Here is a 24,714-nt window from a genome sequence, read left to right as displayed (position 1 = left end):
CTGTGAATTCTGCAGACCTGTCAACTCTCCCTTATTTTCAGTAACTCATGTTTTTTGGACACTTCTCCCAGACAACTCCCAGGAGATTTTCTCCTGTATTTTGGTCGAAACTTCTGTTAAATCCCTTTCTTTAACTCAGCAAACCTTTAATTTCTGCAAAAAGTCAATTTTTCGCTGACATTTCCGGTACTAAAATCATGGGTACCATGTCATGTACGGTCTGGTTACTGCAATCCTGGTCTGTATCTAGCAGGGCTTATTTATTTATTTATTTATTTATTTATTGATTGATTGATTGATTGCATTTATAAAGCGCTTTTTGTACAAGGGTATCACAAAGCACTGTGCACAGCAGAAAAAAACCACAATACATTTGTCACACATACAACTGCCAGAGTCAGACCATTTAAATAACAGTACACACGTCATAATACAAAAGCAGCAATTTTAAAGTTTCATTAAGTTACATCAGTTGAAAGCAAGATACTTAGTGTCTGACTTTTGGACTTTAGTAGACAAGGACAAGTACAGAAATCTGTGCGCAGCAGCAATGAAAGTGCCTTTTCAGACATGAACTTTATCAAATCAAAATTTCGAACCTGCCTGAGTGACGAGCATGTGAATGACTCCATCAGGGTTGCACTTTCTAATTACAAGCCAGACTTTGAGGGCTGGTAGACAGCATGCAGTGTCACGTCTCACATTGAAATCCAGGTAAGAATGACATTTTCTTTATTTTTAGCTTGGAGTTCTTTGAGGAGTGGCTTGCATATGTTTTTACAAATCATAGTAAAAAGGTTGGAGACCCCTGGTATACAAATAATAATACAAAAGCTGCAATTTTAAAGATACATTAAAACCCACTAAGATAAGAAAGCCATTTTATAAAAGTGCATTTTTAGTCTTGACTTGAAAACTGTAACAGTCCCAGCTTCCCTGACAAACGAAGGCAGAGCATTCCATAATTTAGGAGCTCTACAAGAAAAGGCTCTACCTCCCGTGTTGCTTTTGTCAATTCTATACTGCACAGGGAGCCAGTGTAAAGAGGCCAAAACAGGGGTAATATGTTCACTTTTCCTGGTTTTAGTCAGAATTCTAGCAGCGGTATTCTGAACAAGCTGCAAGCCGGATACCACATCTTTTGGGACACCAGAAGAAAGTGCATTACAATGATCAATTCTAGATGAAACAAAGGCATGCATTGATCTCTCGACATCAGATGCGGAAATAATTGGTCTAAGTTTGGCTATATTTCTCAAATGGTGAAAAGATACTTTAGTAACTTCCCTAAAATGAGTCTCAAATGATAGATCAGGATCAAAGATGACCCCCAAACTCTTCATTTCTAGTGTAAGTTTTGATGAGAGACTGCAAAGGTCAAGCTCTTTTATCTGAATTCAACATTTGAAACCTGTTATTTAGTAAAAATAGTAGTGAACTACAGAAATAAAAAAGACAAAATGTGATAACAGTATTAAATTAGCTACAGGAAGGATGCTTATCAGGGGTAATGTATAAAATACTGACTTGCCTTTCCTTGTATGAAATATGGGAGGGATCAAACACTTCAGAGTGTTTGGACACCTCTGTAGACAACAGTTTTATTCATGATTTTTCCTGGCAAGCACATGATGTCAGCACTTGGCTGTGATTGGTTAATCCACCGACGGTACCGCGCGGCAGTCAGAAAAAAATCGCTCTGGTTTCGATTTGAGTGGTTCCGCGTGCCGCGCCTGTCTGTCCCCGGCTTTAGGCTTCCCCATTTTATTTTTCTGGGGGAATGCCAGCTATGATAGCTGGCTATAGTATTTGGCACCTCCTGTCTTTTAGGGGTTAACATTAAATGAGAAAGTACTTCAATGTATTTTGTATTTGGTGGTTTTAGGGTTAATTGTTAACTGTTGTGTCTGTGTAATTACTTTTTGGGGAAACCCCAACTACTTCTACTTTGGTATCAGATTGCTATAGTACTTTGTGTACCCCAGCTCAGGGGTTCTCAACCGTTTTGCTTCTGAGGCTCCCCCTCCCCCTCCCCCTCCCCACCCCACCCCACCCCACCCCACCATATACATTATATATACTGACGCACAAAAGAAACGCAACACTCAGGTCTAATGGATTTAATCAAATATTTTAAACACAGACATCAAATAAAATCACAGAAAATGTGAACAAAAATACAGATCAAAGAATCATGGTAAGTTTTCAGTATGAAACATGACACAATAGAAACATTACAAAGTTAGTATCGGGTATGACCTCCCTGAGCATTAACACAATCCTGGCAGCATTGACGCATAGACCTGATCAGCCTCTGGATAGACTGCTGTGGGATGTACCGCCACTCTTCCTGTGCAGATGCAGCCAGCTGGCGAAGGTTAGCTGGTTGAGGTTGTCTCATAAGAACATAAGAAAGGTTACAAACGAGAGGAGGCCATTCAGCCCATCTTGCTCATTTGGTTGTTATTAGCTTATTGATCCCAAAATCTCATCAAGCAGCTTCTTGAAGGATCCCAGGGTGTCAGCTTCAACAACATTACTGGGGTGTTGGTTCCATACCCTAACAATTCTCTGTCTAAGAAAGTGCCTGCTATTTTCTGTTCTGAATGCCCCTTTATCTAATCTCCATTTGTGACCCCTGGTCCTTGTTTCTTTTTTCAGGTCAAAAAAGTCCCCTGGGTTAACATTGTCTATACCTTTTAGGATTTTGAATGCTTGAATCAGATCACCGTGTAGTCTTCTTTGTTCAAGACTGAATAGATTCAATTATTTTAACCTGTCTGCATACAACATGCATTTTAAACCCAGGATAATTCTGGTTGCTCTTCTTTGCACTCTTTCTAGAGCAGCAATATCCTTTTTGTAACGAGGTGACCAGAACTGAACACAATATTCTAGGTGAGGTCTTACTAATGCATTGTAAAGTTTTAACATTACTTCCCTTGATTTAAATTCAACACTTCTCACAATATATCAGAGCATCTTGTTGGCCTTTTTTTATAGCTTCCCCACATTGTCTAGATGAAGACATTTCTGAGTCCTATCACTGTGTGGTCTTGCATTGTCCTGCTGGAAAATCGACACTTCCAAATTGGCTTGCAGAAACGGAAAAACTCTCAATGTATCACTGAGCAGTATGGTTGCCCTCAATGTGCTCCAAAGGCGTTCTTGTGTTAAAGGAGATTCCTCCCCACATCATCACACTTCCACTGCCCCACCGGTTGGCTTCAACAGCACAACAGTCAGCATAACGCTCACCACAACGTCTTCACACACATTGTCTTCCATCAGGTCTGTCAAGGGCAAAATGGCATTCATGTGTGATTAAAGCCACTCTCTCTGCCACCACCTCAGATATTCTCTGGCCCACAGAAGACGGCGATTTCATCTTTCAGCTGTCAACACGTTACCCCTGAAGGGCCTCCGAGCATGCAAATCATTTTCATGCAGACGGCGAGCTGCAGTCATTCTGCTGATGCGCGGGTTATTTCTTCCTGGAATTTCTCGTGCTGTAGCCACTGCAGTCTGAAAATGATTACGCAGATCCATCAGTCGGATGTGACGGTCCTGAGCCGGTGTGGTGACCCTCTGCCTTCCAGGACGTGGCCTGTCCCTCACAGAACTGGCTTCCTGGTTTCTCTGGACTAGTCTGCTGATTGTTGAAGCAGAACACCTCATTCTCCGCCTTCAATTATGCCAGTAGCAACCAGTTGATCTCGATTACTCAAGCGGGGCATGGTCGTGTTTTTCGCTGCTCTTGCATTAATTAAAATCATGTCTTTTTGAATGGTTAATTATACAGAATCTTAATCATCTCATTTTGGCAATTTTAATTCAACTCTCAAATACCAAACACTGAGCACCTGGCATTTTTATGAAATCACATGACTTGAGCTCAGTATTTTGTTATCTCAAGGAACAATACTACTCAAATAATCAACATCTGCTCACTATTTTTGTTTGCTTACTCAATGTGAAACTTGTTGCTGGTGCTGAGCAACAATTCTGTCACGAGGTGGAAGTATCTTCACAAGCACACACGCAGGTCATCATAGTCAATGTTCATCCTGGCTCGGCACTTTGTTTCATCGATGTCATGGCTGAAAATCCGGTTTTGCTTAAGTAGATTGTGCTGAATGGGACCGACACTTCCAGTGCTGCAGAAGAAGCAGTGCTGTATTCATCAGAGCACTCACACCACAGTGTCTCCAGAGGCATTTAACTGAACATGGTTCTGAGGGAGCTGTCTAATGAAATGTCAATGAGCCTATCAATGCACTGCGAAACTGTCTTCTGATATACAAGCGATCCGTTGTTTGACAGTGTTGTTTGACACTGGTATTTTTGCCAGTTCTTTGGCCTTCTGCTCTCCAAACATTTCCTTTACAATTTCAATGGCACACGGCATTATCAACACCTCAGCAATCGTATGTGATTTTTTTTTCTTAGCAGTGTTCTGCGCCACTGTGTAGGCTGACACTGCAAGCTTTTTATCCGCGGTAGTTGTGGATTTCATTACGGCTTTAGTACCAAGCAGTTCCTTAGACTTTCGCTCAAAAAATGAATGCTGCTTGTTTTTATATATTTCATGCTTGGTAATTAAATGTCTCTGGAATTTGTAGGGTTTTAAACTTGCATTGTACAGTACTTGTGCACACATTGCACACTGCGGTTGAAGTATATCACCACTTCCAGTACAAATAAAACCGAAATTCAAGTACCTGTCTTCGTATTTCCTTACTTTTGCAGGGTTAACGGCTTTATGTTTTTTTTGCTCACACCACCACCACCTCCTCCTCTCCGTTCTTCAGCCCTTACAGTTGAACTTGTTAAAGGAAGTTCTGGATCATCATTCTATTGGTGTGATGCTGATGGTCGAATAAAAAATGTATCCACATCTGGTATTTACTGTGTGTTTCCAACGCTTTCCCCTCTCCTTTGTAATCTGTCATGCTCCCGCTGAAATAGCTCATTCCATCGTGAGTAACCCGAAAACGTGTTATGTATCGAGAACGTGTTAATTTCTGCTCATGCTTATGACATGCTAAAGCTAATAAGTTTCAGCGTGTCATAAGCACGCGGGTAAAATAACACATTCTGTGGTTTATTTTTGGAGGACGCCTTGAAACCCCTGCCTGAGCTTGGTACTTGACAAACGCAAAACTGGAAACCAGTATTAACTATTACAAGCTAACTGGGTTGGGGGAATGTGGTGAATCATCGTCGGGGCCCCAAAACTGGTTACATTTGGGAGAAACCACATAACATCTCATAACAGTTGGTATCTCTTACCTAGCACGGCAGGGGTTAAAAGAACGGGGAAGCCTAAAGGGTGAAACACAACAGCCTCCAGTGCTACCAAATACAAGATAACTTGAATTAGTGTCTCATAATGTTAATCCTTGAAAGACAGCAGGTGCCAAATATTAGGCTATAGCTGAATACCATAAACATAATAATATCAATACTACTACTAATAAAAAAAAACAATCAATAACAACAACAATAATAATAGGATTCAACTATAAATTACTTTACGTCAAGATAATGCGCTAAAACTATTTTGATTCAAACCACTGTGCTTTGAAACGTTAATGTGTATTTAGGTGAGGTAAATAAAGGAGCCTGTTGTGTAATAAGTTTTATATTTTAGACTACTGGCAAAAAAACAAAACAAAACACTCCTTATATTGTAAAGGAGAATAAAAACAGCACACAACGATTACGCGCGGGTATTAAAATATCCCACCCGCCAGCCTCACAGCCGCCCGTGCACGTGATCTGAAAGCAGGAGGCGTTCCAAACAGATCCGAAGGACAACGGATGCACGATATTTCACAACACCGGACAAACTGAGAAAAGCACTTGTATAACACGAATTCACTTAATTCGTATTATAGTGCAATTTGAAATAATTAAAAAAAATCACCCTCACAGCGGAGTGTAACGGATACAGTACTGGGAAATGCATTGCATCACGATTAGCGCCTCTGTAGTGCTGGTTTAGGACTACAGATCCTATGATGCATTTCGAGTTGCCATAGTGCTCACGCATCACTGCCATTTCTATGAAGCAGCACGCAAACGTGCACTATCCTTACAGACAAAAGTGGAGGTGTTCAAAGGGTTGGATAATACACCACCAGACAGGAAAAAGAAAGACGGGGCTGCACATCTCAGCATTCCCGCGAACACTCTGTCAACCATTCTGAAACAGAAAACTGTGGATGCGCTCAGCGTCGTGACCAGAGCTTACAATTACATCCCACCAAGTCAAACTTAGCGTCCAAGCTGTAGCTGCAGTATGTATGACTGCTTGGTATTACTATTCAACCTCCAAATCTGTTACACGGCAAACCAACAGAGAAAATGAAGGACTGTTCTACTTTACTAGAGGTTTTACATGAGCATCGGCATTTATGATGCAAAAAAACACCCGTTACGGCCATGGGTGCAAGTCATCAGCGTTTCCGATGTGCGCAATACCCTCATGTTGAGGACGCTTTGCTTGTTTTTTGTTTTAAATGCCCCTGATCAGAATGGGACATGCATGTTTCAAGTACAGTTCATTTGCAATGTATACTTTTTAAAAGTTCACTTACAATTGTATTTTCAATAAATACACACTATTTTTAAATGTGTAATACATTTCATTGTACAAAAATGATTTCAGAGTAATTTGAATGAGAACTGACATATGCATTCGGCTGACACCTGATAATACAAATACCGCTAATACGATTTTTTATTTATTTATTTTTGCTGGTCGCTTGAAATCCGTATTGGTGAGAGTTGACTGTATATAACACCACCTGGAACTTTTTGAACAGCTGCAATGTCACAGAGTATCTTCAAGTTTGTTCCTGTACTCTTCTCCACCGAATTGGCCGTGACTCCACATCTTGGAACGGGATGCGAAGCTCTTTAAATGCAGGAAGTGACGTGTATTGTGCAAGTCGTGTATCTCCTTGTTGTCCTACGTGTATCAGTTCCACGTCTGTCTCTGCGCTGCTGCCGGTCTGTGCGAGTGGAAGATGGCTGCTGTGGCTCGTCCTGCAGTGAAGGATGGCGTCCGGATTGCCCTGCTTTGTGTGTGCTGGTATGCAGTGAGCTCCGGAGGGAACGTCATTAACAAAATCATATTGAATGGTTTTCCGTACCCGGTGACGGTGTCGCTGTTCCACATTCTCTCCATAGTCGTGTTCCTTCCGCCGCTCTTGAGAGCTTGGGGAGTCCCACAAACAGAGCTGCCGCGCAGGTACTACCGCTGGTACATTCTGCCTTTAGCATTCGGCAAGTATTTCGCATCAGTGTCTGCACATTTCAGCATCTGGAAAGTACCCGTCTCTTATGCGCACACAGGTACGGTAATGTATTATCTTTGTGTATGTTTGTCCTCTTTACCGTATGCGAAATGATGTGTCGGATCTCTGCAGCATTTCCAGCAGTCCTTGTAGTCGTATTTCTCCTGGAACTAGCGGGCTGCGGGATTGATGCGTGCGATTGAAATTGAACAGGCATCGTAATCAGTGGGTGCGTTCACGGAGAAAATTCTGCGCAGAATCGGACCTGTTTAGCCAATCATCGTCTAAGAATGATCTCCGTGAACGCACCCAGTATTGACAGGACGTTCTGGGTATGCGTTAGCGACGCTGTTTTATTTCTGGGTATGCGTTAGCGACGCTGTTTTAGTTCTGGGTATGCGTTAGCGACGCTGTTTTATTTCTGGGTATGCGTTAGCGACGCTGTTTTAGTTCTGGGTATGCGTTAGCGACGCTGTTTTATTTCTGGGTATGCGTTAGCGACGCTGTTTTATTTCTGGGTATGCGTTAGCGACGCTGTTTTTGTTCTGGGTATGCGTTAGCCACACTGTTTTAGTTTTGGTATGCGTTAGCCACGCTGTTTTAGTTCTGGGTATGCGTTAGCCACGCTGTTTTTGTTCTGGGTATGCGTTAGCCACGCTGTTTTTGTTCTGGGTATGCGTTAGCCACGCTGTTTTTGTTCTGGGTATGCGTTAGCCACGCTGTTTTATTTCTGGGTATGCGTTAGCCACGCTGTTTTAGTTCTGGGTATGCGTTAGCCACGCTGTTTTAGTTCTGGGTATGCGTTAGCCACGCTGTTTTCGTTCTGGGTATGCGTTAGCCGCGCTGTTTTATTTCTGGGTATGCGTTAGCCACGCTGTTTTAGTTCTGGGTATGCGTTAGCCACACTGTTTTAGTTCTGGGTATGCGTTAGCGACGCTGTTTTAGTTCTGGGTATGCGTTAGCCACGCTGTTTTAGTTCTGGGTATGCGTTAGCCACGCTGTTTTTGTTCTGGGTATGCGTTAGCCACGCTGTTTTTGTTCTGGGTATGCGTTAGCCACGCTGTTTTAGTTCTGGGTATGCGTTAGCCACGCTGTTTTAGTTCTGGGTATGCGTTAGCCACGCTGTTTTAGTTCTGGGTATGCGTTAGCCACGCTGTTTTAGTTCTGGGTATGCGTTAGCCACGCTGTTTTAGTTCTGGGTATGCGTTAGCCGCGCTGTTTTATTTCTGGGTATGCGTTAGCCACGCTGTTTTAGTTCTGGGTATGCGTTAGCCACGCTGTTTTAGTTCTGGGTATGCGTTAGCCACGCTGTTTTTGTTCTGGGTATGCGTTAGCCACGCTGTTTTTGTTCTGGGTATGCGTTAGCCACGCTGTTTTAGTTCTGGGTATGCGTTAGCCACGCTGTTTTTGTTCTGGGTATGCGTTAGCCACGCTGTTTTTGTTCTGGGTATGCGTTAGCCACGCTGTTTTAGTTTTGGGTATGCGTTAGCCACGCTGTTTTAGTTTTGGTATGCGTTAGCCACGCTGTTTTAGTTTTGGTATGCGTTAGCCACACTGTTTTAGTTTTGGTATGCGTTAGCCACGCTGTTTTATTTCTGGGTATGCGTTAGCCACGCTGTTTTTGTTCTGGGTATGCGTTAGCCACGCTGTTTTTGTTCTGGGTATGCGTTAGCGACACTGTTTTCGTTCTGGTATGCGCAGCGACACTTCTCAAAATGCACTTGTTGCAGTATAGTTCGAGCCTTCTGCTATGAGATCAGCAAATACATACGACTGACAGGATCTCCTATTAAACATAGCGGATCTGTGCTGTTGTGAAGCCCATATCGCTACACAAAGCCAGGCACTAACTATATTATACTGTATTATGTCCTGTGTCAAGCCAGGCCCAGTAATAACTATCAACAACATCGAGTTGTAACTGTTCACACGGAGCATCACAATGTAGAGTTTGATCTGTCAGTCTCTTGGGTACTGCTGCTGCGCCTCGGTTAATCCGTAGCCGACCTTACTTGTGTATTAGCTTCGTCTCTTATTGGACACCTATCTTTAGCTGTGCTGTCCTTCTGTATTGATGCTTCAACAGGCGAGCTGTATTCGATCCCTAGCTAATACTGCAACGATGTCCAGCACCTGGTTCGTTTTTAAATTACAGAAGTGTAATGCAGTGCTATATAACTGTCTTTGTACACCCATGTGTAAATCAGTCTAAATACTTTTAGTCACAAGGAACAAGGACAAGGAACCAGAACAGACCCCCCCCCCCCCCCCCCCCCCCGACTGACCCCGGTTATTTAAATAAGCACTCCATTGTTTTAACGTGAATACCAAACGTACAATACATTCATGAAACAATTAGCTATAATGACTAGGCATTACACAGCGCCACATAGTTACTTAAATACACAACTTTTAATAACTGAATTAAAATGTTACGGTACTTCAGTTTTCTCTGTTCTAGTAAACCTTACATCGCAGAGTAATTAAATCAGACACTTATGGGATGAGGGAGCAGTTCAGTCTCTCTCCCTCTGTTTCATGTGTCAAAGTATCACACCCCTCAGTTCAGCAGAGATTCTCATAGTATCTAGTCAGTAATCTGTGAGCTCAATAGACCACTGCTGTAGGAATAAGAGCGAGCCCAACAAAGAGAACCGGACTACTTCCAGGGTTAAAGCAGTGAGCTATGAAGATCGGCTGAAGGAGCCTACTCTATTAGCCTACAACAAAGGGGCATTTGATTGAAGTCTTAAGAGGACAAAGTTAACCCTAACCAATATGTTAAGTGTGGCACATGAACCAGGACCAGAGGACACAGCTGGAAAGTAAGTAGAGACAGACTTAAGACAGAGAGAAGGAGTGGCGAGTGTGAGGAATGGGTTACCTAGTCATGTTGTTGAGGCAGAATCACTCGGCAAAACTTCATGACAAAGTTGAGAATAATCAGCTACTAGCAACTTGACAAGCTAAGATTGGCCGAATGTGAATTTTCTTATGTTATGTCATTTTGTTTGAAATGAAGTACTGGATAAACAACAATAAGTGTTGAATCGGTAAAAATAATTCACTGTTTGAGTGCCGCTAGGCCTGAAACACTGTGGATTATGTTCCTACCGATTCAACACTTTGAGTTGTTTCTGCCACTTCAAACATTTCTTCCTAACTGATACTTGTTTGATAATGAGATGCAATTGATTGTTAATTTGGTAATTCAATTTGGTTTTTGCTCCTTTGTTGTGCTTAGTTCAAACAGTTCAGCTGTTTGTATGTCACTCTGCAGGAATGTTGTCATGAGTTCCTCGGAGTTTGAGTTTGAAATCCTACTTACACAGGCAAAAGTGTTCTTTGTAAGTGAAGATAGCGAGGTCTGTGCTTAGATGTAGAACATGAAAGTGGCATTAGAAAAATAAAACTGCAATAAAACAAAGGCATGTGAACCGGGAACGGAGAGTCAAGTTATTGCTAGTGATTGGTTTTTAAGAAGTATGTAAGTGGGCTGTCAGCTTGTTTGAACAGTGGTTAAAGCCAGGAACGAAGTGCAACAGAGGTGTTTAACCCTAACGTCTGTGTGATTGACAGAGATTTACACTGAGGATGAAATTGCTGCGGTTCCTGAAACTATCCAGAAGATATGTGAAATAAAAATGAGAAGGGGGTGTTTGTGTGGAAATGGATATTCAATCTATGTTTGTGAATCATATATTTAAAGCCAGTAAGCCAGATTAGTTAGGGATCCTGTTAAGTTTAGTTAGTGCTCCAAAACAGGAGATAGGATTTATTTTTGTTTTGTATTGTTTGTTAAAAGAAACCGTGTTTCCACTGGCAAAGGGACATCGTGGAACAAATAAACATTCAGGTATCGTCCTGTTTAAACCCATCCTTTGTTGTTGAGAGTGCTTTATCCACCAAAGACAGTGTTAGGAACCCAGAGCTGTGTTCAGAGTTCTACAGTAGTCTCCGTGTGGAATAAATCAACTGATGTAAATCCCACCTCTGCCACTGACTGACTCACTGTGTGACCCCGAGCAAGTCACTGAACCTCCTGGTGCACCGTCCTGCGGATGAGATGTTAAATCAACGTCAAATTCATTCTCGCAGTCAGAATTACTGTTAGAGCTGCGGCTGCATTTTTGAGAGAACAACGAGAGAGGCAGGTATAGAGACAGATAGAGAGAACGAGAGAGGCAGGTATAGAGAGAGAGAATAACGAGAGGCAGGTATAGAGACAGATAGAGAGAACGAGAGAGGCAGGTATAGAGAGAGAGAATAACGAGAGGCAGGTATAGAGACAGAGAGAGAGGGAAGCAGGTACTGCATATCTGTAAAGGCCTAGGTCTGTACATCATTAACGGCAGGATCAGAGGGGATTCTCAGGGCAGATATACATACAGCTCTGCTCTAGGTAATAGTGTAGTGGACTACGCTATCACAGACATGGACCCAGAATCTATTAATGCATTTATAGTCCGGCAACAAAACCCCCTATCAGACCACTGCCAAACAGTCCTGTATCTAAAAACGAACCCAAAACTAAATAATTCAAACCCGACCCCACCCGCCAAATTATACGGTCTTAAACCAGCCTATAAGTGGACACAAAGCAGTGCTGAGGAATATAAACAAACAATTCATAGTGCGGAAATAGAAAGTATGCTAAACAGCTTTCTAACTAAATTTTTTAAATTAGACAAAAATGGAATCAATTCGGCCATCAAAGAAATCAATTTTATATTCGAAACAACAGCAACAAAATCAAAACTCAAGAAAACAAACAAGAAAAAAACTAATTCTAAAAAGAAATCAAATGAAAAATGGTTTGACATGGAGTGTAAAACAAACAGAAAATAATTAAGAAAATTGTCAAACCAGAAACAGAGAGCCAAACAATATCGCACTGCTTCTGCAAGGCTCTGAAACAATACAAACACCTTCTCAATAAGAAAAGAGAAGAACACGTGTCCAAACAATTATCCCAAATTGAATAATCCATAGAGCAAAATTCCTTTTGGGGACTATGGAACAAATTAAACACATCAAAAACTAGTCACAAATTGGCAATCAAAAATGGTAACATTTGGAAAAATTACTTTGATAAACTTTATCAAGAATTAGACGAAAACGAATTAAATCCAGACCAAAATTCTATTTTAAAAAACCTAAACAAATTGGAAACCATAATCAAGGACAATCAGAACCCACTGGACTTCCCAATAACAGGACCAGAGCTAAAAGAAAAGCTCCAAGCCCTCAAGCCCAGGAAAGCCTGCGGGCCCGACGGCATCATAAACAAGATGCTGAAACACAGCAGCCCCAGGATGCAGGAGGCCCTGCTCAAAGTATTCAACCTCATCCTGGCTGGGGGCTGTTTCCCTGACATCTGGAACCAAGGGCTAATAACACCAATTCATAAAAGTGGAGACAAATTCGACCCCAATAATTACCGAGGCATCTGTGTGAGCAGTAATCTGGGGAAGGTGTTCTGCAGTATCATTAACGCCCGGATACTGGCCTTCCTTACCGAACACAGTGTCTTGAGTAAGAGTCAGATTGGATTTCTACCAAATTACCGCACCTCTGACCATGTTTACACCCTACACACCCTAATAAACAAACGTGCACCAAAAAAATAAAGGAAAAATCTTTGCTTGTTTTATAGATTTTAAAAAAGCATTCGACTCAATTTGGCATCCAGGTCTATTCCTTAGAATTCTTGAGAGCGGTGTAGGGGGTAAAATTTATGACATCATTAAGTCAATGTCTACAGAGAATAAGTGTGGTGTGAAAATTGGAAACCAAAGAACAGGGTTTTTCACCCAAGGGCGTGGAGTGAGACAGGGCTGCAGTCTGAGCCCAACACTGTTCAACATCTACATCAACGAGTTGGCTACGGTGCTGGAACAGTCTGCAGCCCCTGGCATCACTCTACACGACAAAGAAATCAAATTCCTGCTCTATGCAGATGACCTGGTCCTGCTGTCACCCACTGAACAGGGGTTGCAGCAGAGCCTGGCACTGCTAGAGCAGTACTGTCAGAAATGGGCACTGACAGTAAACCTGGACAAGACCAGAGTTATGGTATTCCAGAAGAAAACCAGATCTCAGGGAAACAGGTACCACTTCACCCTGGGAAACAACACCCTGGAGCACAGCACCAGCTACAATTACCTGGGTCTAAAAATCAGTGCGTCTGGGAACTTCAACCTGGCTATAAATGCATTAAGAGATAAAGCACGCAGGGCTTTTTATGCAATAAAGAATCGGCTATACAAAATTAAACCACCAATAAAAATTTGGCTAAAAATTTTCGACAGCATAATAAAGCCAATCCTTCTGTATGGTAGTGTAGTATGGGGTCCCCTTATGAACCCTGATTATAAAAAATGGGATCAAAGCCCCATAGAGAATTTCCATCTGGAATTCTGTAAACACCTCCTGCAGGTTCACAGGAGTGCAGCCAATAGCGCTTGCAGGGCTGAATTGGGCCGGTTCCCCTTACTCCACTCCATACAGAAACGAGCGCTCAACTACTGGGTCCATCTACAGCAGGCTGATCCGCAGTCCTACCACCACACTGCACTGCGGAGCTGCTCACAGCCCCCACAAGAGAATCCCCTCAGTAGAATGGTACTGAAGCTCAGCCAAATAAGTCAAATTAATACCAGCGAGCTTCAGAACACCACCAACAAAAAACTCCCAGCACAAAAAATGAAACAAATTAATCTAAATCTGGAAAACAATTATAAAGTACATTGGAATAACGAAATCGAATCACACAATAAATTACAATGCTATCTGGCCCTAAAAAAAGAATTTACCCTGGCAGAATATCTGGTCAGGGTCAAAAACACAAAACATAGACAGATCCTGACCAAGTACAGACTCAGTGACCACAGCCTGGCCATCGAAACTGGCCGGCACAAAAAAACCTGGATTGCCAAAGAAAAAAGGCTGTGCTGTCACTGTGATCTGGGAGAGGTAGAGACAGAGCTGCACTTCCTGTTGTCCTGCCCAAAATACACAGAGATACGGGAGAGATATATCCCCCAATTCAAAAAACAAATGGCAGAGTTTAACCTCCTCTCCAATTCGAGTAAAATCCCCATCCTTCTAGGAGAGGAGGAGCGAACTGCAAATCTAGCAGCACAGTATGTGTCTGCCTGCCACAACCTGAGGGACAGTGTGTGACACCCTGCATACACGACCATGGGTTACTGGTGATGAGGGAGGGAGGTAGTTATATTGTTATATTGTTCAAAGGGAAGAGAACAATGTTTTTTTGTGTTTGTTATGTTCTGTAATTGTATTTCTGTTTTATTATTTCTGTTTTGTATTATAAAAGCTTTGGCAATACCTGAGCGCTCTCGTCATGCCAATAAAGCATTTTTGAATTTGAATTTGAATTTGAGAGAGAACAACGAGAGAGGCAGGTATAGAGACAGAGAGAACAATGAGAGAGGCAGGTATAGAGACAGATAGAGAGAACGAGAGAGGCAGGTATAGAGACAGATAGAGAGAACGAGAGAGGCAGGTATAGAGACAGATAGAGAGAACGAGAGAGGCAGGTATAGAGACAGATACCTGAGGCAGGTATAGAGACAGAGAACAACGAGAGAGGCAGGTATAGAGACAGAGAGAACAATGAGAGAGGCAGGTATAGAGACAGATAGAGAGAACGAGAGAGGCAGGTATAGAGACAGAGAGCGAACGAGAGAGGCAGGTATAGAGACAGAGAGAGAACGAGAGAGGCAGGTATAGAGACAGATAGAGAGAACGAGAGAGGCAGGTATAGAGACAGATAGAGAGAACGAGAGAGGCAGGTATAGAGACAGATAGAGAGAACGAGAGAGGCAGGTATAGAGACAGATACCTGAGAGGCAGGTATAGAGACAGAGAACAACGAGAGAGGCAGGTATAGAGACAGAGAGAACAATGAGAGAGGCAGGTATAGAGACAGATAGAGAGAACGAGAGAGGCAGGTATAGAGACAGAGAGCGAACGAGAGAGGCAGGTATAGAGACAGAGAGAGAACGAGAGAGGCAGGTATAGAGACAGATAGAGAGAACGAGAGAGGCAGGTATAGAGACAGATAGAGAGAACAATGAGAGGCAGGTATAGAGACAGAACAACGAGAGAGGCAGGTATAGAGACAGAGAGAGAGAACAACGAGAGGCAGGTATAGAGACAGAGAACAACGAGAGAGGCAGGTATAGAGACAGATAGAGAGAACGGGAGAGGCAGGTATAGAGACAGAGAGAGAACGAGAGAGGCAGGTATAGAGACAGAGAGAGAACGAGAGAGGCAGGTATAGAGACAGATAGAGAGAACGAGAGAGGCAGGTATAGAGACAGATAGAGAGAACAATGAGAGGCAGGTATAGAGACAGAGAACAACGAGAGAGGCAGGTATAGAGACAGATAGAGAGAACAACGAGAGGCAGGTATAGAGACAGAGAACAACGAGAGAGGCAGGTATAGAGACAGAGAGAACAACGAGAGAGGCAGGTATAGAGACAGAGAGAACAACGAGAGAGGCAGGTATAGAGACAGATAGAGAGAACAATGAGAGGCAGGTATAGAGACAGAGAGAGAGAACAACGAGAGGCAGGTATAGAGACAGAGAACAACGAGAGAGGCAGGTATAGAGACAGAGAGAGAGAACAATGAGAGGCAGGTATAGAGACAGAGAGAGAGAACAATGAGAGGCAGGTATAGAGACAGAGAGAGAACAACGAGAGGCAGGTATAGAGACACAGAGAGAGAACAATGAGAGGCAGGTATAGAGACAGAGAGAGAGAACAACGAGAGGCAGGTATAGAGACAGATAGAGAGAACAATGAGAGGCAGGTATAGAGACAGATAGAGAGAACGAGAGAGGCAGGTATAGAGACAGATAGAGAGAACAATGAGAGGCAGGTATAGAGACAGAGAGAGAACAACGAGAGGCAGGTATAGAGACAGATAGAGAGAACAATGAGAGGCAGGTATAGAGACAGAGAGAGAGAACAATGAGAGGCAGGTATAGAGACAGAGAGAGAGAACAATGAGAGGCAGGTATAGAGACAGAGAGAGAGAACAACGAGAGGCAGGTATAGAGACAGAGAGAGAGAACAATGAGAGGCAGGTATAGAGACAGAGAGAGAGAACAATGAGAGGCAGGTATAGAGACAGAGAGAGAACAACGAGAGGCAGGTATAGAGACAGATAGAGAGAACAATGAGAGGCAGGTATAGAGACAGATAGAGAGAACGAGAGAGGCAGGTATAGAGACAGATAGAGAGAACAATGAGAGGCAGGTATAGAGACAGATAGAGAGAACGAGAGAGGCAGGTATAGAGACAGATAGCTGAGAGGCAGGTATCTTGCCACCTGATGATAAATCGCATCGCCTCTGGTGTGTAGCGGCATTGACACATTCTTCTAAGGTGTTACTGTAATCTGATTATATTTTTCAGTAACTTGTAACTAATGGTTCCTTTTTAAGACAGGTAACGAAATATGGTAACAGGTCATTTTTTATTAGAAAAAATATAATTGTTACTTTAGCTAAAAAAAGAACTACAGGTAATCACCTTGCTAGAAACGGTGTCCGAGGAGGGAACGTGTGGGTTTGATAGCTGGATCTTTAAAGAATATTTCCAACTGCAGCCTGAACAAACTGAAAAAATACCTCTGTAAAATGTGCTGCAAGTACCTATTTGTAACTGTAACTAGTTAATTTTTTTCAGAGTAATAAATTACTGTAACTAGTTACAATTTCCAAGTAAATTGTAACTGTAAAGTGTACGCTGCTAATTACTATGTAAATTGTAGTTTTAAGCACTTCTGCAAAATGTTCTTGTTAGTTAATGAAAATTAGAATACAGGCATCTTTCAGGCTCTTCCCTGATGCAAGACAGACATGTACAGAAGCACTTGGATGATGCTTGGAGCAGCTTACTGCACAAGCTACCCATCGAGACTCTTTACATGATAGTGTATATAAATAGAGGTGTGTGGTTTTTCTTGTGATACGAGACCAATAGCACAGCAGAGCTCGTTGTAGTTCACCAAATGGATCTTGAATGTGTGTGTTTAAAAGTTGGTATGCATTCATACTCTCCCTAGAATTTTTGTCTTTCAACTAAATGTTTCATCATTAAATAATCATTTTTATGCATCATAAAAGTAGCCCATCACATGTATCATTGTAACGTGACATTAGTGTATCACATGTGTCGTGGTGTGTAGCGTGACATTAGTGTATCACATGTGTCGTGGTGTGTAGCGTGACATTAGTGTATCACATGTGTCGTGGTGTGTAGCGTGACATTAGTGTATCACATGTGTCGTGGTGTGTAGCGTGGCATTAGTGTATCACATGTATCGTGGTGTGTAGCACGGCATTAGTGTATCACATGTGTCGTGGTGTGTAGCACGGCATTAGTGTATCACATGTGTCGTGGTGTGTAGCACGGCATTAGTGTATCCCCCCCCAGCAACCAATCTGGGCTCCAGTTTCCTCCATTCCAGATACTTTGTCTTGCCGATGGAATGGGGAGGACCACATCGGACAAAAGTAATAGAAATTGTAACTAAATGACATTTAAAGTACTTTTTAAAGGACAAACAGGTTGAAAAACCTGCAGTAACCCTGGACCGTTTCCACATGTCCGGAGTGTCGTCCATGTGCTGTAACCAGTGTCTTCTTTTCTTTTGCTCCACAGTTAAGGCTACCATGCCAATATGGGTTGTGTTGCTGTCCCGCATTATAATGAAGGAGAAGCAAAGCACAAAGGTGAGGAGGGGGAGGGGAGAGATTGAGTGATGTGTGACTCAGCGTTCTAATTGCCCACCGCGCTGAAGATCAAATCACTACCTAATTCACATTGGAAAAAGGCTTCTAGTCAACTTCAACAATGTCTTTTAGTATTAGCTAGAAAATTACACTTGAAGAATAGATGCATACAAAGTATTATCTCTGCTCTCTGAAGTACACTTTGCTGGGAGTTTCATTTCATGAGAGGGACTAGGAACTGGAGTGATGTCATGGGTAGATATGATTTTGAGTCCGTTGTCTGGCCGCACTGTTTACATAAGAAATTCAAGAACAAGAAAAAGCCATTCGGCCCACTTATGCTCGCTCGCTTTGGTGCCAGTGTGATCTGTTAACACCCAGGAGAGGAAAAACAACCTCCCCCAACCAGGTTAGTAGGGGAGATGAAACCTCTGAATCCGTGGCTCGACAGACCGTCCTTCCTCCAGCTAAAGTCTTGTGATCACGACAACATCCAGTCTATTCTCGAAGGATCTGATAATCTCTGCTTTAGTAACTCTGTCCGGCAGCCTGTTCCAATGGTTCCCCACCCTTTCTGTGAAAAAGCTCCTTCTCCCCTCGGTTCTGAATATGCCCTTCTTCAGCTTCCAGCCATGGCCCCTGGTTCTGTTCTCTGTGACCTGTGAAAAACAATTCTCAGCTGTTACTTTGTTAAACCCCTTGACAATTTCAAATACCTCTATTAAGTCGCCTCTGCTTCTTTCTAGGCTGTACAGTTCAGCTCTTTCACACAGCGTGAAAAAGTTGCCTGTAAGCGCGTCCGTCATTGCCGCCGGTGTCCCTCACCTACGACCCATTCACAAACTCACTCGGCACATCTCACCTACGACCCATTCACAAACTCACTCGGCACATCTCACCTACGACCCATTCACAAACTCACTCGGCACATCCCGTCTACGACCCATTCACAAACTCACTCGGCACATCCCGTCTACGACCCATTCACAAACTCGCTCGGCACATCTCACCTACGACCCATTCACAAACTCGCTCGGCACATCCCGTCTACGACCCATTCACAAACTCGCTCGGCACATCTCGTCTACGACCCATTCACAAACTCGCTCGGCACATCTCGTCTACGACCCATTCACAAACTCGCTCGGCACATCTCGTCTACGACCCATTCACAAACTCGCTCGGCACATCTCGTCTACGACCCATTCACAAACTCGCTCGGCACATCTCGTCTACGACCCATTCACAAACTCGCTCGGCACATCTCGTCTACGACCCATTCACAAACTCGCTCGGCACATCTCGTCTACGACCCATTCACAAACTCGCTCGGCACATCTCGTCTACGACCCATTCACAAACTCGCTCGGCACATCTCGTCTACGACCCATTCACAAACTCGCACAGCGTCACAATTCACACTTCAGCGTCACAATTCAAATTACTTCTAATCTCATCCTGCGAGAAAACGACTTATCATAATGTATTACTATTGCCATTCTTTTTACTGTGCACATCCCAGCACTGAGCCACGAGAAAGACATACTGTATCATTGGTTAATGAAGGGCAAACAGAGGGAGGGACGCAGTTAGACTGAGCTCAGTATGACCCCAGTTTCCAGATATTTTCAATCACACGTGTTCACTGGCAGTGTCACTGTGTAATTTTCCCCGTCTGTGAGCCCCATGCGAACTCAAAAACATTTAAAAAGTAGGAAGAAGAGCTGTCTAAAGCGGCAGTGAAGTGTTCTAGGATTGACCTGATGAGGTAAGAAACAATAATAATAATAATAATAATAATATTACTGTCAATTTACAGTTGTCAAGTACTGTAGAAAGGACGAGATTAGACAGAGTTCAATTGAATTGTGACGGAACTGGTTTAAAATTGTAATACTTTAAAATGCAACGGTGCAATACACATTCCAACTCCTTTCATGTCTTCAGTATACATTGCTAATTCATATAGACATTTCAATGACCATTGCTGTTTTGTAATTCGGTATTATTCCTCCAAAACACCAATGCTAAAAATGAACACACAATAGGTAGAGAATTATTAGTTTTGCTAAAATTCCTACACCCAAAAACCTGCCAAAAAAACAAAAACTGAGCAAGTAGCTATGACATGGTTTAAGTAGCAGCCCCCAGCACTGAGAAACGAGCAGGAGAGAGAGTGAACGAAACACAATCCTGAAGTGCATCGAGTTCTGTTTTCATTTATTTTGTGTAATACATTCTCACTACCTTACGTAGTTCTGCTTTTTAACTTGTAAAACGTGTGCTTTCAGAAGGGTTCGAATGTGTATGCTTAAACAGCATGGTGTTTTTTTTTTTTCCCTGAATTGAGTGTCCAGCAATGCATCATAACAAACTGTAAATCCTTTGCAACTGTAAATTTCAAGAACTGAAAATATAGTCTCTCAAATGTAAACATCTAACATTATGTACATCCAGCTGTTCATCATTGTGATGCAGAGCACTCTCCATTGCCTGACCAAGTTTCTATTTCGAGTTCCTCTTTTTTTTTTTTTTTTTGTACAGCTTTTGTTGAACAGCGGTTAGCAGATTACAGTTGCGCAGACACTGCAGATCGAACTCATTTGAACACTACTTACAAAGAAGGACACGGACAACATGCCGTTTATGTTGACTCAGAAATGTCTTCATCTAGACAATGTGAGGAAGCTATAAAAAAGGCCAACAAGATACTTGGATATATTGTGAGAAGTGTTGAATTTAAATCAAGGGAAGTAATATTAAAACTTTACAATGCATTAGTAAGACCTCACCTAGAATATTGTGTTCGGTTCTGGTCACCTCGTTACAAAAAGGATATTGCTGCTGTAGAAAGAGTGAAAAGAAGAGCGACCAGAATTCTCGGGTTTAAAAGGCATGTCATATGCAGACAGGCTTAAAGAATTGAATCTATTCAGTCTTGAACAAAGAAGACTACACGGTGATCTGATTCAAGCATTCAAAATCCTAAAAGGTATAGACAATGTTGACCCAGGGGACTTTTTTGACCTGAAAAAAGAAACAAGGACCAGGGTGGTGTGCACGGTGATTTGTAGAGTCGGGAATGCAGGGGACCCAGAGGGTCTCGCCTGGTGAAGGCACGGCCACGTGGTGTGCAGGGGGAGTCATACAGTCAGGGGAGTGCAGGGGTCCCAGAGGGTCTCCCCTAGTAAAGGCACGGCCGCGTGGTGTGCAGGGGGAGTCGTACAGTCAGGGGAGCGCAGGGGTCCCAGAGGGTCTCCCCTAGTAAAGGCACGGCCGCGTGGTGTGCAGGGGGAGTCGTACAGTCAGGGGAGCGCAGGGGTCCCAGAGGGTCTCCCCTGGTAAAGGCACGTACAGTCGTACAGGAATTTATTTTTTTTTGTTAATCTCTGTATTGGCTGTTTGCCTATGATTGTGCAACATAGCTGACGTGGCGCACTGTTTTTTTACCTTTGTGATTTGCATGCAAGTGGGTCTTAACAATAACAGGAGAAAATAGGCATGTATCTCTCTCTCTCTCATGACATTGAAGCCGACACCAGATCAAACACAAGTAAAACTAAAGTAGCCGATCAAATATCCAATGTTCTAGGGCACAGGATTGAGACATAGTAATAATAAAAAAAAAAAAAAACTTTATGAACATTTATCTTTCATCATGTAATCAAAGAAACTACAAAATGATATGGCAGAAATCTACCGGAAGAGTCATTCCGTGACGAATCCCCTGCAGGTGACGCCCGATCATCTCCGCTTTACACCAGACTTGTTTCAGGCAAACAAGCTCAAGTGTACATTTTACACTGATCAGGTCAATTACTTTTTTGGTGTGATTTGTCATGGAATGACTCAGAAGCCATAATAGTAGTACAGTATTTCATGTTAGATTTTGAAATCTGTCTATTAGTTAGGTATATGTAAAACTACAATGCGGTATGTAATTCAATAAGTTAACGAACATTATTCAACAGGTTTCATTTGACTTTATGAAGACTTTATGAAGAAAAATGAGTTAATTCTATAAGGTGATGCAAAACGTTTGGCCATAGCTGTACAACAACTTATGACACTGAAGTGATACTAAAACAGTAACCTAGTTTGTACTTCTTTGTTTGTTGCCTCATTCTGCTGAATGGTTAATCTATACAGCTGATGACTGCAATGGACTTGGCATGTTAATATTTGAGATGTTTTCAAACCGTTCTTTTTCATTACCACACTCTGAGAGCTTCGCTTAGTGAATGGCAATATTTCTACAGCAATCTGGTAAGCAGCATTATTTAAAGTATTTGTATGCTGTGCTTTCACTTTTCTTGAAATTGCCAGTTTAAGAAACAAACAGTTTTCTCTGCAGCAGCTGACCCTGCTTTAGTACAAAGCTCCCACGCTGCATTTACTGTTTTACATTATGGGAACTTCTTGAATTACCCTGCTTGCTTCTTTGGCTGAAGAGATATTATCAGCTCATCATCTAACTAGAGAATCTGCTGTGCAATTAAATCATCCTCAAACTCCTAACGGTAAAGAGTATAACCAAATCTATTATATCCGGGATAGAGGAAACTGCTAACGAGGATGCAACAGACAAAAAATACTGTTCGTGTTGACGCGAACCCTTTAGACACCCTACAATTTGACTGGCTAAAGACAACTTTGATTGATTGAAATTTTTTCAACTTGATATGGTACCTTTTTCCTTCAGGTTGTTTTTTGTTTAATTCTTGACCTTTTTGCTTCATTTCAGCTCTTTATTATAATTCTCTATTTTAAGTTTTCAGGACATTTTGTTAAAGGCACGTGTGCAACACACAAACCTAAGTGTATTGTTGTTTTAGTGTTTCGTGGCTCTAAATTTCTTGAATCGGAGTGTTCATTGTAAGGTACATTCTTACACAACAGCACTCGCACACGTTCAATCACCACCACTCCTGCTGCATGATGCTGGGGTTTATACAGCACCTCTGGACTTGCAGGCATTTGTGTTCAGTCAGATTGTTACCATCCTTCTCACAGTTCAGTTGATATGCCAGATTTTTTTTTTCTTTACAGACTGACATCATAGCGCATACATAAATATTGACTCACGCTCTAGAAGAGTTAAGGGGGACGTGATTGAAGTCTTTAGGAGTTGAAATAGTTAACCCTGGTCAATACTTTAAACTCAGCTGGAAATTAAGTGGAGATAGACTCAGGACAGAGGAAAGGAAACCCTTCTTCGCACGCAGTGGTGAGGGTACAGAATGAGCTGCCTAGTCATGTTGAGGCACTTACAGTGGCTCTCAAGTATTCACCCCCCTTGGACTTTTCCACATTTTATTGTGTTACAACATGGAACCAAAATGGATTTAGTTTTTGATCAACACAAAAAAGTCCATAATGTCAAAGTGAAAAATAAAATCTACAAATTGTTCTAAATTAATTACAAATACAAAATAGAAAATAATTGATTGCATAAATATTTGGTAGAGGCACCTTTGGCAGCAATTACAGCCATGAGTCTATTTGGATAAGTCTCTACCAGCTTTGCACATCTGGACACTGCAATTTTTGCCCATTCTTCTTTGCATAATTGCTCAAGCTCCGTCATGTTGGATGGGGACCTTTGGTGAACAGCAATTTTCAACTCTTTCCACATATTCTCAATTGGATTGAGGTCCGGGCTTTGACTGGGCCACTCCAGGACATTGATCTTTTTGTTTTTAAGCCACTCCAGTGTGGCTTTGGCTGTATGTTTGGGGTCATTGTCCTGCTGGAAGATGAATCTTCTCCCAAGTCCCAGGTCTCTTGCAGACTTCAGCAGGTTTTCCTCAAGGATTTTCTGTACTTTGCTGCATCTATTTTGCCCTCTATCTTCACGAGCTTTCCAGGCCCTGACGCAGAGAAACATCCCCATAGCATGATGCTGCCACCACCATCCTTCACGGTAGGGATGGTGTTCTCAGGATGATGTGCGGTGTTAGGCTTGCGCCAAACATAGCGCTTAGCATTGAGGCCAAAAAGCTATATTTTGGTCTCATCAGACCATAGAATCTTCTTCCACTTGGTCTCAGAGTCTCCTACATGCTTTCTGGCAAACTCTAGCTGAGATTTGATGTGAGTTTTTTTCAACAATGGCTTTCTTTTTGCCACTCTCCCATAAAGGCCAGTTTTGTGAAGCACCCGGGCTATTGTTTTGCCGTATGCACAGTGTCTCCCAGCTCAGCCATGGAAGACTGTAACTCCTTTAGAGTTGCCATAGGCCTCTTGGTGGCCTCCCTGACTAGTGCCCTTCTCGCCCGGATACTCAGTTTTTGAGGACGGCCTGTTCTAGACAGATTCACAGTTGTGCCATATTCTCTCCATTTCTTAATAATGGACTTTACTGTGCTCCGGGGGACATTCAATGCCTTGGAAATGTTCTTATATCCTACCCCTGATTGGTTCTTTTGAAGAACCTTATTCCGGATTTTCTTTGAATGTTCTTTTGTCTTCATGATGTAGTTTTTGTTAGGAAATGTACTAACCAACTGTGGGACCTCCCAGAGACAGGTGTATTTAACCTGAAATCATGTGAAACACCTTAATTGCACACCGGTGGACTCCATTCAACTAATTATGTGACTTCTAAAGACAATTGGTTGCACCAGAGCTTATTTAG

The 24,714-nt window shown here is 42.4% G+C and overlaps 2 protein-coding genes across 2 annotated transcripts in view; one reads left to right on the top strand and one right to left on the bottom strand.

Annotated features, from left to right (window-relative positions):
• The first annotated feature begins 6,073 nt into the window (after nucleotides 1-6,073).
• The window catches only part of LOC117966314 (solute carrier family 35 member E1-like), a 30,319-nt gene continuing 11,678 nt past the window's right edge, over nucleotides 6,074-24,714 (top strand). The window contains exons 1-2 of the mRNA XM_059014308.1: nucleotides 6,074-7,362; nucleotides 18,007-18,077. Of these exons, the coding sequence (XP_058870291.1) occupies nucleotides 7,035-7,362; nucleotides 18,007-18,077 (399 nt within the window). The 5' untranslated portion in view covers nucleotides 6,074-7,034. The remainder of the gene's footprint in view (nucleotides 7,363-18,006; nucleotides 18,078-24,714) is intronic.
• The window catches only part of LOC131721082 (prostaglandin E2 receptor EP4 subtype-like), a 41,909-nt gene continuing 35,468 nt past the window's right edge, over nucleotides 18,274-24,714 (bottom strand). Inside the window, exon 2 of the mRNA XM_059014307.1 lies at nucleotides 18,274-18,736. Coding sequence (XP_058870290.1) covers nucleotides 18,545-18,736 — 192 coding nt within the window. The 3' untranslated portion in view covers nucleotides 18,274-18,544. The remainder of the gene's footprint in view (nucleotides 18,737-24,714) is intronic.

This window comes from Acipenser ruthenus, chromosome 47 (genome assembly GCF_902713425.1).
Source record: "Acipenser ruthenus chromosome 47, fAciRut3.2 maternal haplotype, whole genome shotgun sequence".
Classification (NCBI taxonomy): Eukaryota; Metazoa; Chordata; class Actinopteri; order Acipenseriformes; family Acipenseridae; genus Acipenser; species Acipenser ruthenus.
Note: the sequence above shows the minus strand (reverse complement) of the source record. Positions and strands in the feature narration are given on the sequence as shown.